We start from the raw sequence: 16323 nt of genomic DNA, 5'->3' as shown, positions 1-16323 counted from the left end.
TTTAAGATGTCAAAACATCGTAAAATACAGAAAGCTAAAGACGTGGTTAACACACCATACATAAAGGAGTTTATATCCAGCTGGGATGCAAGAAATCTGCACATTAAAAGGTAAATACCAGCACAAGGCAACAATACAAAATAATGATGATGATGATGATGGCGATGATGGTGATGATGGTGATGGTGTTGGTGATGATGATGGTAATGAAGGTGATGATGGTGATGGTGATGGTGATGATGGTAATGATGGTGATGATGATGGTGATTGATGGTGATGATGGTGATGGTGATGGTGACAGCCGATACATACTGAGTGCTTACTCGGGGTGTTAGGTGCTTTCTTTATATGCATCATCTCATTTAACACTCACAAGCACTCCATGTGTTAGGTCCTCATATAATCCCCAATTCACAGATGATTGAATTTAAGTTATGTGCCCAAAGACAAATATTTATTAAGTGGCAGCGGTGAGGTTTACACCCAGATCCGAATGACTTCAAAGACCTTGCTCTTAATTCCTGCCCTGGGCTGACTCCTGCAATGTGAACGGTACCTCGATTGGGACACACTCAGTGAGCATGTGAGGCGTGCAGAGGAGGGAGGGGCATTCCCAGCTTGGTGGCCAGAGAGCTGGAAAGACTTAATGGAAGAAGGAAAAAGCCCACAGCAGCTAGAGTGAGGCAGACAGGATGAGCCTTCTAAAACCAATGCTGAACCCCCATACAGTTGCCTCCAGGCCAAAGTGACAACCTGAGTTAGAGATGTTAACATAATAAGGGATGAACGCAGGCAAATGAGAAGAAAGAAAGTAGTAGAGTATCTTAAGAACTGTCCTGCCTACTTTTGGTTACCACCTCAGGGCCATGAACTTTCTGTCTTGTGGTTCTCAAAGTGTGTTCCATTGATCTCTTACTTTAAGGTCATTTAGCTTCTAAACACCTGGAGTCTTGGTAAAAATACAGACTTCTAGGTTGTACCTTGAACTGGGTGGAACCCCGGAATCTGTCTTCTGGCAGGTCCCTCACATAATTCTTACGCACGTTAAAGTTTGAGAGCTTTTGCTAATCCATCCTTTACGTATTAGGGGTGGAGATGACAGTGGTTCCAGCTGGGCCAAACAGCTGACACGGAACAATTACCTAATAATATAATGTGCATCTGGGGGGTGGAGGGAGGGAAGGGGACAAGGGGCAGGAGAAATCACACTAAGGGATGCCCCTAAAGGCTTTTTTTATAGTGAAAGAAAGATAAGATGAACATCAAGGGAACCCTAAAGGAAAGGGAGACTTCAAAAAGCAGAGGTAGAGGGATGGAGGGAGGGCGATGCCCTCCTGGGTGAGGTTACATGCCAGCTGGTGGCAAGGGTCCGGATTCCCGGGCGGCCCTTGTTGAGCCCTGTCCTTATGACATTCTCTCTCCTTGGTCTGCTTCCTGGGGGAAGCACCACAGCCAAGATAGTGTCAAAACTCACCCCATGCCATGCCCCAGAAGAGAGAGAGAGAGAGGAACAGCATGGGGCAATCTCCTTGACTCTAGGCATTCTAAAAACAGCTCTGATAACAACAAAACAAAACCTCACAGAACATCAGCATTTGTGGTGCCCAGGAAAACGTATGGGGCTCAAGGAGAAAAATTACCTGCGATTCTCCTCTGGTCAGAATCTTCAGATGATTTGTCACTCTTTTTGATTTCTTGCTAATTGAATGAATATTGAGTTTAGACAATTTGTCTTTAAGAGATTCGTCCTCATCATTCTTCTTGTATTTTAGAACTGAAATGGAAAAACGCAATGACATATCTGAACACGCTCAGCATAGAAAGTGTGAGTTTCATCCAAAGTGTTCAAGATCAGTATTTATATTTAATATCAAAATCGATAAGCTTTTTTCTGCCCTCTCTTGCAGATGCAATATGCTCCAGCCCACTGCCCCCAGCCGCCCACCCCACTGACTGGCAGAAACTCAGCTATCCCAGGGTTTGAGCTCCTCCAAGCCCAAGGTTCATTCACTTCCCACATCAAAGACATCATTGACACCAGAAAAAAGCTCTTTCTCTCTTCTCAGATGATACATTTACTGTCTGGGGCCTCCAGAATGAAGCATCAAGACCTAACTAATGAAAAGACAACTGTGGCCCTCATAAAGGAGACCTCAGATCCTAGGATGGCTCTCTACCTGCTGAGAGATTTGGGGTAAGTCAAGTCACCTCTCTGAGCTTTCTCCTTTTTATCTTTAAAATCATTTTCACCTCTCATATTGTTCAAAGTGTTAAATATTCCTAACATTCAGTTTTGGTAAGGGTGTGGAGAGATGGGCAATCTTATACACCGTTGACAAAGATGAAACCAATCCAGTTTTCATAGATAACAATTTGGCATAATCTTACAACAGTAAAATTATTGATCATTTATGACCAGGAAGTCCATGCAGAGAAGTGTACAAAGCTTTGTTTGCTGCAGCATCTTTTCTAGTAGCAAAATGTTGGAAATAATTAAAAGTTTATCCGTAGTGGGGGCCGGCCCCGTGGCTTAGGGGTTAAGTGCGCACTCTCCGCTACTGGTGGCCTGGGTTTGGATCCTGGGCGCGCACTGACGCACCACTTGTCCAGCCATGCTGAGGTGGCGTCCCACGTACAGCAACTAGAAGGATGTGCAATTATGACATACAACTATCTACTGGGGCTTTTTTTTTGAGGGGGAGAAAAAGGGAAAAAAAGAGAGGAGGATTGGCATGGATGTTAGCTCAGGGCTGATCTTCCTCACACACACAAAAAAGTTTATCCACAGAGGAATAGGTTAATAAATTATGACACACTCATAAATGGAATACTGTGGAACCATTAAAAAGAAGGCCATATTGACTGGAAGAATGTTCATGATATATGATTAAGTAAAAAAAAATCTCAGCTATCTGTAGTGCCCTACATGTTGCAGGGAGGACGGGAAGAAGGAGGAGAGAGAGAGAGAAGAAAGAAAATAGAAAAAAGACAGAAAGTTTGAAGAAGACTTAATAAAATGTTAGCTATGCAAACTGGGATCATGCATATGGAAAAAATTTTCTCATTTAAACTTTGAAATACTTTAAGCAAACAGGAAAGTAAAAAGAATAATACAACAGCTATTATCCACCTCCCAGCTTTGTTGAATCTTAACATTTTGCCTTGTTTCCAATCTTTTTATTTTTTTAAAAAATCATGTAACAGTTGAAGATTCTCTGATCCTCATCTTTGATCCCTAGAGGGAATTGTGATCCTAAATATGGGGTTTATTGTATCTGTATCTATTTTAACGCCTTTACTGTGTATGTGTGTACTCATACAATACTTGGTATTATTTTGAATGTTTACAATCTTTATAAAAATGGTTCCATATTGCATATTTTCTTCTGTCACTTGCTAATTTACTTTTTAAAAAACTCAACATTGCATTTTTGAGATCTATCCAATTGATACCTGTACTTTAATTAATTTTTATGTTCTAACGGTATCATAGTGTATTACACACAGTGTATGCATTATCTGGATAAATATGTAAGCCATTTTCTTTTCTTTTTTTGCTATCAGGAGCTATGTTAGTTACTAGTATACCTCTCTATAAGCATAGGGGCAAGAGTTTCTCAAACATCTAGAAATTGATTTTCTGGGTCTCGAGTGTGTGCATCTTCAATTTTACTAGATATTGTTAAATTGCTTTCCCAGGTGGTAATTCCAATTTACATTCTCGCCGGCAGACTGAGATTCAGCACCTAACATTCTCCATTAAACACCTTTTGCCAATCCGATAGGCTGGGACTGGTATGTCATTGTGATTTTAATTTGCATTTCACTGATTATTAGTGAAGCTTAGCGTTTAAAAACTTATTGGTCTTTCTGTGAATTGCTTCTTTGTATTATTAACCACTTTGCATTGAACATTATTATCACTGATTTGCTATCAATAACTGTACACTCCAGATAGTGACCCCGAGTCTGGGGGCTGTCCTTTCTTTTGCTCATGGCATCTTTTGCTCTACAGCTTCCACTGTTTACTCTATGCCCTTCTTTATAATTTTAATTTATTAATACAAATACATACGATTTTTTGAATACAAAACTAGAAAACAAAAACAATAAAAATAAATGAAGTGGTTGGACCAGTTAGCTCCAAAGTCCTGCCATTGCTTTACCGTTGAGTTGAGATTTGTGTTAGAGGGAGACCTCGTGGACACAGAGGCAGGACCGCGATCCATCCCCATGTGTCACTGCATCTGATGACGGGAGAGCTGTAACTGCACCTCCAGTTTTGAAATCTACATTCTACTTTAGACGCAAATTTTACATCTTAGCTAACAAAAAGTTAACAATAATTTCTTAATTTGAGAAAGAAATGTATTTGCTCCCTTCAGTTGAGCAATTATTGCCAAAAAGTCTGCATTCTCTGTGTGCCAGAACCATGGGCCTGCCGTGTTAGCTGGGCCCCCTTCCGGGAACCTGCCCCTTTCGCTGACGCTTTTCGGCTCCAGCTTCCCACGGCCCTAGCTACCCGGCCTTGCCACATCTCCCTGCCACACATAACACAGTGACAGGGGCACCACATGCTGTGGGCATCTTCAGCCCACAACACGTCACCAGGTGTGCAGTGGTCAACAGAGGTTGAGTATAGAGCTGTTTGATTGAAACTTGCCATGTGCTTCATGATCTTCTCTGACCCCAGCTGGCAAGGCAGATCACGCTTTCCTCCCTGGCCTCTGACTCTAGCTGTCGAATGATCGTAATCTCTGTAGCTGCCATAATTACTCAGGCCTTTGATTCTCAGAAACAGAAACAGAACACTCCAATCACGGAAAATACCCAATTCATTGTATGTCTTCTTACCTAAATCTTTCCGTCTTTTCAACTCGTTGATGTTTACGTTAATGTCCCTCACTGCAGCAAAGGCATCCTCCAGCACTCTGAAGTCTGGGTGACAGGCAGGAGTGGAGTTCCGAAGTTCGCACAGTAGGAGTGGGTATTTCATCACACGCTGGATGGGTTTGATCATCAGAGACCCCATGTCCAGCAAGTTTGGTTTACCTCTACGAGAGAGAAAAATAATATCAGTTTCACAAACATCTGTCTGATTAACTCCTTTTCACTTTTGTGATCTTTTATGATTAATCCTGAAACTGTTTTTTCTCTCCATTTGGCTATGTACAATTCCTATACGAAAGCCAGAGCAAGGGATGACAGAAAGAAGCAAGGCTGAAAGATCCTACTACAAAACAAAAACCTGAAGGAAGACAAACAAATATATCTGTCCACAAAAAGGACTAAGCGTGATTTCCATCCATGTTCCACTTACAGCTTTTTTAATAATAGGCTTTATAATAATAGTGGGAAACAATTTCAGAATGCATTTTTCCACGGCAACCAAGAAAAGTGCATTTTCCTGATGGTATTTTTCTGATTATTAGTGAGGAAAATAAACTCATTATTTAAAAATCTAAAAGATGACTTGCCAAGTATGGTCAAAAGAAAGCATTGTCTTTTCTCTTTTACCAAACTGAGAAGTTGCATTTATAGTGTTTCAGAGGCTCTACCACAGCCTCCAAAAGAGATTTATAATAAATGCAACAGTTCTGTAAATAATATGAATACCATCACTATCACTAAGCATCGCTATCACAAAATGACTTTTCAAGTGGAGTTCTTTTTAGCCCACAGATCTCCAAATGCATACACAAAAGTGAGCACTCATACCTGACTCTTCTGTTAGGAGATTCTAAGGTGACAATAGAGCCATTGCAACTGGCCAAGCAGTTCACAGGGAGTGGAGAAGCCACAAGGGTGGTCACGCCGTTGTCCAACCCACTGCCACTCATTTTTCAGCCACAAGGCATTGGTTTCTAAAGCCTCTGTATGCAAAGAGGCAAATAAGGAGACACTGTGAATGGGACATGGATGAAATCATGCATTGAGTCCCTTCTGGTGGACAGATACATTCACTCGTTTTCCTTTAGGTTTTTATTTAGTACATAGAGAACACAGACACTGTTTTCCAATCCCGATAGGCAGATTTTTCATTCTTCACCTTTTATATTTCAAGTACTAACATGGACAGACAACAGACCACATAATTGAAATCGTGAAAAGGATCTAAAAAATGTTGAACAAAATTAGAAAGTTTGCATCACTAAAGGTCTGAAGTGCCTTAGAGACCCGCTAATTGAACACTTCATTTGATAAATGAGACCTAAGGACATTTGATTGTCATGTGTACGTGCACACATGTGTGCAGGCACACACACGCACACTCGTCACGCTTTGTCACATTTCCCCATTTTATTTTCACCAGAGCACTTATCACTATCTTTAGTTATCTTGTTTCTCTATTCACCAGTTTATGCTCAGTTTCTCTGTCACGGCTACACCTCCAGCATGACATACAGCATTCTCTCAATGAATGTTTGTAGACTGAAGTGGTGGATTTCTCAGATTCTCTGTAATGTGCTTTTTCCAATGATCTTTTTTTTCCAAAAAAATTGTGCAATGGTCCTGAATAAATGACTGAGGAATTTTATTCATGCTGAGAAAATGATGACACCATAATAGAAACAGATACTGAAGCAAACCAAAAGGCAACATTTTAAAAAATTTTTATTTAATTAATTAATTTATTTTTTGTGAGAAAGATCAGCCCTGAGCTAACGTCTGTTGCCAATGCTCCTCTTTTTGCTGAGGAGGACTGGCCCTGGGCTAACATCTGTGCCCATCTTCCTCCACTTTGTACGGGACGCCGTCACAGCATGGCCCGACAAGCAGCGCGTTGGTGCACGCTGGGGATCTGAACCGGAGAACCCCGGGCCCCGGCGAACCCCGGGCCAGCACAGCGGAGCGTCCGCCCTCAACCGCTTGCGCCACCAGGCTGGCCCCCAACATTTTTTTTTTTTTAAGGCAAAGCAAAATACATATTAAAAGTTCACAAGGGAGTGAAGAGTTGCTTCAATATGATTTATCTTGTACTTCTTACCCATTTGCACCAAATCTACTGAGGAAGAGAGCTAAGAGGACAGGGTGTCATGCAGGGAATGAAGGAGAGAGATGTTATCGGTTTCCAAGAAGATTGTGTGAAGTGGATGGGAAGAATGTAAGTCTATTATGAACACTGAAAAAATAATAACTAAACACATATTTTCTAACTTATGGTGAATCAATAGCAGAGGCTTTGAATATGAAGGACAGCATTTTCTTATACATTTTAGGCAGAGATTCTTCAACAATACAACAGTTTAGACACTTGAGTAGAAAAAATTTCTTTAAATAAGAACAAGTCAGGAATACAGAAGGTATTATCTTGACTAGGAGAAATCATATTATCTATATGAATATGATCAGAATTTCTTCTGAGTTTTTCCTTTGACTATCACCAAATATTAGTTTATTTGATCTAAAAATCACTGAAAATACCCTAAAAATATAAATATAATCAAATGATTCAATCAAAGAAAACTCAATTTTAATAAGGTAGTTTATTAGTGTGGTCTATTGTTATATACATATTTTTTATTTTTAATTACAAAAAATACCCCCAGATATATTAAAGGATGTACTTGTATCTTTGAGCTGCCTCCTTTCTTCTTTACCAAGATCTGTCAAAAAACCAACCTAGCCCCTTTAGTTGTGTCCATAGCTTATCATTAATTCTTTCCCATCTCTCTTTGGCATCCAGGTTCTATTCTCTTCCTTTTACATTTCAAATGACAATTATAAATAATTACAGATTCTCTTAAAAGCATCACAAGTGCAAATATTAAAAATGGCTTTCTCAAAAATGAGAAATCTCCTAGACACTTTTGTCTTCAGACATGCACTTTGGACAGTCACCCAAGCAATGAGAGTGCTGTTCTGATGCCTGCATCACACAGGGAAGCAATATGGCAGAAAAGACAGAGAGTGTGTGAGCAGATGACGACACTCCAGCACTCAGTGCCCAAGGCTCACCCCGTCTAACCCCTCCCAGTAGGAGGAGGTTCTGATGCTGTGAGGCAGAGGAGTCCTGTGTGTAATGTAACCCAGCTCAGCAGAGCAGCCAGTTATCACAGGCCTCCCCCACAGAAGGTAACCAAATGTGTAACAACTCCCCATGCACATTGGGCTGAACACTAAGGTAGTTATGAATTTGCAATTCTGTGTCATCTTTCTCTGTCTGATCCTGAATCTTTGGCAAGTATTTACTACCATAAGTAGCTACACTAACCTCATTACAAATTATTACTCGGACTTTACAAAGTCAAGTGAACACAGCTGGCTTTGTTTTAGCCGCATCCGGTTTTGCTATAAAGAGCTTCACATCAAACACAAGAGAACAGTTGCACAATGAAAACAAAAATGACATTTAAACGAGGTAAAAACTGTGGTGGACAACAGAAAAAGTCAGATGTTCAGCACTGTGGTGTATCTATATTTCTCAATTGGAGGAAGAACACGAGACAAAGGAAAAATAATCGAGTAACTATTGATTTTCCTCTATTTTATGACCACAAGTATCCTAAATTTAATATTTATTTTATAGTAGCCACAAACCATCTATACTATTATTGAATTTTTTCAATTTATTCTCCTCTAAGACACCTTAAGTCAATTTTAGAGGAAACTGTATAATGCTACACAAACAGTAAACAAATAACATTTGCCATAAATAAAAAATAGCTGTGAAAATAAATACAGAACTATTAACAAATTTTAGAAGATGTAAAGGAGGTGAATGAATGGTAATTGATATAGCAGACCAGAGAGAATCAGTAATATGGAGAGGCAATAATTTAATTATTCCTCCAAAGTTTCATTAATTGGCATCCCTGAGAATCTATGGCAGTGGGGAGAGAGGGAGGTGGGGATAGAACAAGAAGGACTAGTTGAAAACCTGTTTAAGAAACAACCTAATTCTCAGAATGCTGTACAAATAAGACAGATCATTTACAGGACTAAGAAACAGCTCTTGGGATTTAAAAGGATAACAGCAGAAATGCAAACACACTAGTGTTGGAGAAAATGTTTAGGAACATTCCAGAGAGAAGAGCAAAAATACAGAGGGATAGAAAATAGAAGAAAATTAGAGGGCTGGTCTAGCAGGCCCAATACCTAAATAATAAGTGTCCCTGCAAGAGAACAGAGCACATATAGGGAAGAAATCATCAATGGAATAATTCAAGAAAAGAGTGAGTTACATATTGAAAGAACTTGCTGAGCACCCAGCACAATGGATGAAATGGATTCACACCTCCGAATTCATGAAACTTCTGACTACTGGGGACAAAGAGAAGATCCTACAGTCCTTCAGAGAAACACACAAACAGGTACCAACAAATGACTAGGGATCAGAAAAAGCTTCAGCTTTCTTGCAGCAACACTAAAAGCTAGAAAACAAGGAAGAACGACCTTTAAATTATGAAGATGAATAGTTTTCAACTTAGAATTCTATACCCAATCAAACTATAAACCAAGTGTGAAGGTAAAATAAAGATATTTTGGATATAAAAATTCTTAGGATTTTACTTCCATGCATTCTTTGATGAAGAGAGGAAACTACTGAAGGATGTACTCTACCAGGAACAGGAAAGAGGCAAAGAGGAGCTCCAGGATGATGGACAGGAGTGTCACCAGTCCACACTCCACAGGCCAGAAGGCTCTGGGAGAGGCTTTTTTAAGGAGATGAAATTGATGGTATACGGAATAGATCTGGTTGTCTTGAGAGATGACTTAATCAACTGGTCATGAGTCTGGTATTAATGACTAATACAAAGAAAATTAAGAAAAGGGGAAAAAAAAGGCAATACTTAACTCTCAGAAAAACAAGTAATCAGGTTATTACAAAGTTTAGCTCTAAAAAGAAATTTTCTCATATAATAATTCAAACACTGATTATTGCTCTAATCCAAATTACAATGTAACTACAGAGGGAGAGTGGAGAAATGGGAAGGGTGTGTGTGTGTGTGTGTGTGTGTGTGTGTGTGTGTGTGTAGTGGAGATGGGGTGGGGAATAGAGATTTATTCTTGTCTTTCACAAGGGGAAGTCAATAAATAATACCTAAAAAAGAAAAACCAAGCATGTTTAGAGTCATGAGGATAAATACCAAAGTAGTCAACTAAAAGATGTGAAAATGCTTGTGTTCTGGTAAGAAGCATTTAGGAGTAGGCAGGAGAAGAGGGAACTACTGTTTTTCTTAACAAATCTTGTAGACCTATTTTGCTCTTTAGATCATGAGTACATATAATTTTAACAAAAAGAGAAAGTTTTAAAAAAAGGAAACAGGCAAAAATATTCAAGAAAATTCTGAAAAGAAAGAGTAGTGAGCTGGGATTAGTTATACCTGATATTAAAATATATTATAAACATGCAAAAATGGAAGCAGTTGGGTGTGGGTACATAAACAGAGAGAGGAGTAGCACAAAACAGGAAATCAAGAAATAAATACAAGTATGTATGGAAATTAAGTAAATGTGGTAAATATGACATTCCTACTCAGTGGAAAAAATGGGTTATTCGATATCAGGTGTTGTGATAATTAGGTAGCCATATAGAAAAAATAATAAAAATGGATTTCTGCATCACTCTTTACACCAAAATAATTTTTAGATAGATCAGAGGTTTAAATGTTAAAAATGAAACTATACAAGAACTTGAAGAAAACATGGGATTACACTTTAAAAACAATCTTGGAGTTTCTAAGCAACATACAAAATCCAAAAACCACAGTAGAAAAAAATGATAAATCTATTAAAAAATTTAGCTCTGTAAAACTGTACAGATAAAAACAAAAACAGAAGCAGCCATAAACTATGTTAAAAGTCGAATGATAAACTGTAAAAATTATTTATGGCATGTAAGACAGAAAAAGGGTCAATACACCTGCTAATTAAAGAGCTGTTATTAATCTATGAGAAAGAGATGAACATCTCAATAAAAAAGATCAATAAAAAAGATAATTCATTGGGGTGAAATGCAAATGGTTAAACATACATGAAAATGCTCAAGATCATTGAATGAAAATTAAAACAATACAATACTATTTTTGGCCTATTACATTGCACAAGTTGTAAAGATACAAATATTAATTGTATCTAATGTTGGCAAGAAGTGGATAAATGGACAACTCATATACGGGTTTTAGGAATGTAAATTAGTTCAACTTTTCTTAAATTTCCTGGCAATACGTATCAAAAGCCCTTTGATCTAGCAATTCCACTTTTAGAAATTCATCCTAAGAAAATAATCAAATTATTGTACAAAAATAATGTACAAGAATGAATGCATTGCATCAATCTTTACAAGACAGACACAATTCAAGTATCTTCGAGGTTGGTAAACTCACTTATGGTATATACATCAGATTGAGTATTATGCAGTCATAAAGTGATGGGGATTTATATTTACTGACAGAGAAAGATGTCCACGATGTATTGATGAATGAGATAGCAAGCTGACACATAGGAAATAAACAGTGGTCCTATTTCAGGCAGCATGTGCGTGTGTGGAGGGACTCATGGTCTTACAATAGTCTGATCTGGAACGTGACTACCGACAGTCTTTACCATCCTCATTCTGATAGTTTATATTTTGCACTGTTTCTTCAATAAGTTTAACGATACAAAGCTTCAGGAAAGAGAAAATAACTTAGAACATTTTGAGATTAATAGAAACCCTGAGATCCAAAGGTGGGACTAGCTGGTCAGACAGATGCCACATATAGGGAAGTGTAGAAACGTGAAGATAAACACTGCATTTCTGGAGACAGTAAATTTGGAATAGGTATGTTTTTCTTGCTTTAGAACATGGGACTCATATCAGATGCCTTTTTGGGGACTCTTTGGTGGGGCATTCTATGATTCTGGTCACTTTAATCTTGTCTTTGCTGTTCGCATAAGATTAGACGTAATTCAAAGTAAAACATTTTAGAAGGTATAAATATCTTTGCATTTCTCTGTATTTTCAAAAATGTAGATTGTAAACAACAACAACAGGCAATTTCTGTTTCCATAAGTAAGGAACTTTTTAAAAGCCATCTAAAAACCCACACCTCGTAAATGCGCTCTCGGCTGCAGCCCTCCTGGCCCCCAGCATCGACACGGCCCTGTTACCCTTACACAGCAGCGGGCGGCCTCTGACCGGAGAGAGAACAGGAGGAAAGTCCCTCGCGCACGTGGCGCTGATGCTCATCCAGCCGCAGGCTGTGCGCGCTCCCCGTTTCAGGTCCTGACGGTGGCACAGCGGGCGCACACGGCCGCGCACTCCCGCAGCGGGGGCCTGCAAATGCTACTGCAATCTCCTAGGCAAGGATTTCGGCACAACACTGCTCGTGGAAAGCGTTCCGTCTGAGGGGCCCGTGCGTGCTACCTGGGTTAGAGGACTGTCTCGCCTCCTCAGTCTCTGGCTCTCTCTCTAGTGGTCTTTTGGTTACCAAGACCTAAGCTTTAGGGCCGGCCGTGGCTTAGTGGTTAAGTGCACGCACTCCGCTACTGGCAGAGCCGGGGTTCGGATCCCGGGCGCACACCGGTGCACAGCTTCTCCTGCCATGCTGAGGCGGCATCCCACATACAGCAACTAGAAGGATGTGCAACTACGACATGCAACTGTCTACTGGGGCTTTGGGGAGAAAAAGGGGGAAAAATATGAAAAGGAGGAGGATTGGCAATAGATGTTAGCTCAGGGCCAGTCTTCCTCAGCAAAAAGAGGAGGATTGGCATGGATGTTAGCTCAGGGCTGATCTTCCTTAAAAAAAAAAAAAAAAAGACCTAAGCTTTAGGGAAAGAAACCTAAGCAGAATCTGTAGCGTGGAGAGTGCGTCTCTGAGCACCCAGCCTGGTGGATCCCCAGCCCCGGGCGCAGAGCCGGGACGCAGGCTTTATAGAGCAGCAGCCCCCCACGACCCCATCAACTTTGGCGAAGGGAAGCCAGGAGGCCCTTCTATCATGCACCTCTTCAAGTTCAAACATCTCAGAATTGGGAACTCACTGAACAAGGCTACTCATATGCGTTTGTACTATAAGATATTTTTTTTCCTTTTGAAAGAAAAGACATAAAGTGAGAGAGCTGGGTGCTCGTTTGGTGTGTCAGAAGCTGCCTTCTTCGCTTAGCTGGGGTGCAAAGCCTTGGTCTCCGGGGGTCCCTGTATGTGCCTGCTTCTCCCACCTCACTTCTGGAATTCTCTCCTCATGGTTGCCCTGCACCAAAGCATGAACCACAGGTATTTACAGCTTAAATTAATGTAATTTTTATTTTGTAAATGTATTTCTTGATGTAAAGTTTTAGGAGTTTAGAGTACACACACACACACACACACACACAAAGCAGACACACACACACACAGACTAGGAACTCAGGACCCTGGAGAGTTGCTGACCACGCTAAGCCAAGCCTGTGCTTTCTTCAGTCCTGGTACATTTGAGTTTGTGTTTCAGCTGATATCACCTCCTCAGTAACAGCCAGCTAGACGTGCTTCTCTTCTATAAATATGGACATCTTCCAAGGTGTGTGTATGTGTGTGCTGTTTTTATGATAATTTCTATATTGTCCTCGTAATCCACTATTTCATCTTAATATTTCATTTCCATGCTATATATGTGTGTATGATTTTTTCTCTGTAAGTCATATAAGACTCCAAATGAGAAGAAACGCAATATTTTACTATAATGCATAAGGAATCTTTTGTACATTAATCTATGGAATCTTGAAAAACATTTTGGTATTAATCTGAGATTTTTTAAGAGTAATGTTGTTCTTAGGAAGAAGTGTTTTTGGACGCATTAAGATTCTTAAACATGTGTGATGAGCAGTTCCTGAAGAGTTCCTGGCAAACTTGTGATTGAAGTCAGTTATACACCAGGATTCTTCTAAAAAGTTTTGTAAAGTACATACGATAATAATTTAATATGCAAGATCATCTCAGACAAATTGGAAATAAATATACCAATAATGTCTAGGGTAAATGTCTATGAAATCTTAACATTTATTAAAAGCAATAAACATAATTGTAAAAACTAAAAATTCTGATTTGCACAAAAATATACAACTGCTTTTCTCCATGACTTTTACATTTGATTTCTATTATTAAAACAAAAGTACTTACTCTTGCATGTATATTTTCCTGTAAGAGAGGGGAAAAAAAAGTACATTCATGTAAATCCACATATTTGAGATAACATGCAAATTATAAAACTTGAAAAATTTTATTGCATAAAATAAAGTAATGTCATTTTCATGAATGTTTTATAGCATTGCTCTCGTTATTTTAAAATCATGTCCCTAAAATTTTATATTAGTATGTATGCACCCTTTATGTTTCACACTTGATATAAGGTTAAAAATGTTGATTCAGATTATAGTTAGCAAATTGTGACCATTGGAAATTGGACTTAAATGTCAATTTTTGTTTACATTATGAAAAAAGGAATATTAAACATGGTAATAGGAGAGCCTGAGATTACAAGATTACAAAGGAAAATATAATTGACTTGCAGAAATGCTGCCTGCTGCTCTGTAATATCTGTGTATATGCGCAGTGCTGTGAGATTCTAAATGATTCACTGATCCTATGAGACAATTCACACAAAAACCTCCACCAGGCTGCGCTAGCTTCTGTGGCTTCCATTTTGCTCAAGTAAAACTGAAGTCCTCCCATCAGCTTCTCCTCCCACCTCCTCCTCCTCTCCTCCACCTCCTCCTCCTCTCCTCCCACCTCCTCCTCCTCTCCTCCCACCTCCTCCTCCTCTCCTCCCACCTCCTCCTCCTCTCCTCCCCTCCTCCACCCCCTACTCCCCTCTCCTCCTCCCCTCCTCCACCTCTCCCCCTCCTCCTCCTCTCCTCCTCTCCTCCACCTCCTCCTCCCCTCCTCCACCTCTACCCCTCCTCCTCCTCCTCCACCTCTTCCCCTCCTCCTCCTCCTCTCCTCCACCTCCTCCTCCTCCTCCTCCACCTCTCTCCCTCCTCCTCCTCCCCTCCTCCACCTCCTCCTCCCCTCCTCCACCTCCTTGTCCCCTCCTCCACCTCGTCTCCTCTACCTCCTTCTCCTCTTCTCCCACCTCCTCCTCCTCTCCTCCCCTCCTCCACCCCCTCCTCCCCTCTCCCCCTCCCCTCCACCTCTCCCCCTCCTCCTCCCCTCCTCCACCTCCTCCTCCCCTCCTCCCACCTCTTCCTCTCCTCCACCCCCTCCTCCCCTCTCCTCCTCCCCTCCTCCACCTCCTCCTCTCCTCCTCCCACTTCCTCCTCCTATCCTCCTACCTTCTCCTCCTCCTCTCCTCCCACTTCCTCTTCCTCCTCTTCTCCCCTTGTCTTAAGGTCCACACAGCTTCCTACTCTTATGAAAGCCACACCAGGATCCTGCTTGGGGGTCTTTCTTTTGCTGTTCTGCCTCACGACTCCTCCTCTAGGCATCTTCATGGCTCACTCCTCACCTCCTTCAGGTCTCTGCTCAGCTGTCCATCCCAGGGAAGCCTTCCCTGACCAACTGTATTGTACCCTGCCTCTCCCTGTTCTCTTGATCCTCATTCCCTGCCCTATTTCCCTCCATGACACTTGGTCACTTTCTAATATACTGCATACCTATTCAGTTCATTGTCTACCTCTCTGCCCCCTCATCCTGACGAGGGCGAGGATTCACGCTTGCTTGTTCTCTGCTGTAGCCCAGTGGCTGCAAAATGACTGGCACACGGTAGGAGCGCAAAGCATATTTGCCAAATTAATTAATTAGCAATAAAAATGTGGAAATCATTCAAATTAAATTTCAGGAATAAAGGACATGGACGTTTTTCTCTAAAAACCTCACGTGGCTATAAAGAAATAAGGTAATAACCTGTGTGAATAACCTGATCACCTTGACCTCTGGTTTCCAATCTTTCGGAATACAATGAATGTTTTCAACATTAAAAAATTTTGTGGCACTATCCCATAATAGTAGATGGTCTTTTCATGTTCAATGATTGAGAAAAAATTCAATGATAAATGCCTATGCTTAATTTCATAAATTTTAATGGACTTAAGTTTTTAAAAATTACTCCCAGTGCTCTATACATGTGGAAAACAATGATAAACATATGTATAAAGCAATATTCCCTCACTCTTCAGATAGGTTATATGAATGGATTCCTAGAAACACTAAAATAACTGTGTTCTGCTGAATCCAAGACTTCCTAGTTGGGAATCAAACAGAGAATTATAATTTTTAAAAAATCAGCAGCTGCTACAATTTTAGGCAATTCCTAACTGCTGTTTGAAGACTCTTTTACTTCAGTGAAAGAAATGGCACCACCACTGCCACTGCCCAATATTTCCTTCCATTCACGTCCTTTAAGTTCACATTCTTTCCCCAT

General features: G+C 40.3%; 1 protein-coding gene across 1 annotated transcript in view; it reads right to left on the bottom strand.

Annotated features, from left to right (window-relative positions):
- Nucleotides 1–16323, bottom strand: part of ARHGEF38 (Rho guanine nucleotide exchange factor 38) — a 112353-nt gene that overhangs the window by 25623 nt on the left and 70407 nt on the right. The window contains exons 5-7 of the mRNA XM_058549754.1: nucleotides 14085–14102; nucleotides 4855–5054; nucleotides 1641–1774 (exon numbers count right to left, since the gene is read on the bottom strand). Of these exons, the coding sequence (XP_058405737.1) occupies nucleotides 1641–1774; nucleotides 4855–5054; nucleotides 14085–14102 (352 nt within the window). The remainder of the gene's footprint in view (nucleotides 1–1640; nucleotides 1775–4854; nucleotides 5055–14084; nucleotides 14103–16323) is intronic.

This window comes from Diceros bicornis, chromosome 11, assembly GCF_020826845.1.
Source record: "Diceros bicornis minor isolate mBicDic1 chromosome 11, mDicBic1.mat.cur, whole genome shotgun sequence".
NCBI lineage: Eukaryota > Metazoa > Chordata > Mammalia > Perissodactyla > Rhinocerotidae > Diceros > Diceros bicornis.
Note: the sequence above shows the minus strand (reverse complement) of the source record. Positions and strands in the feature narration are given on the sequence as shown.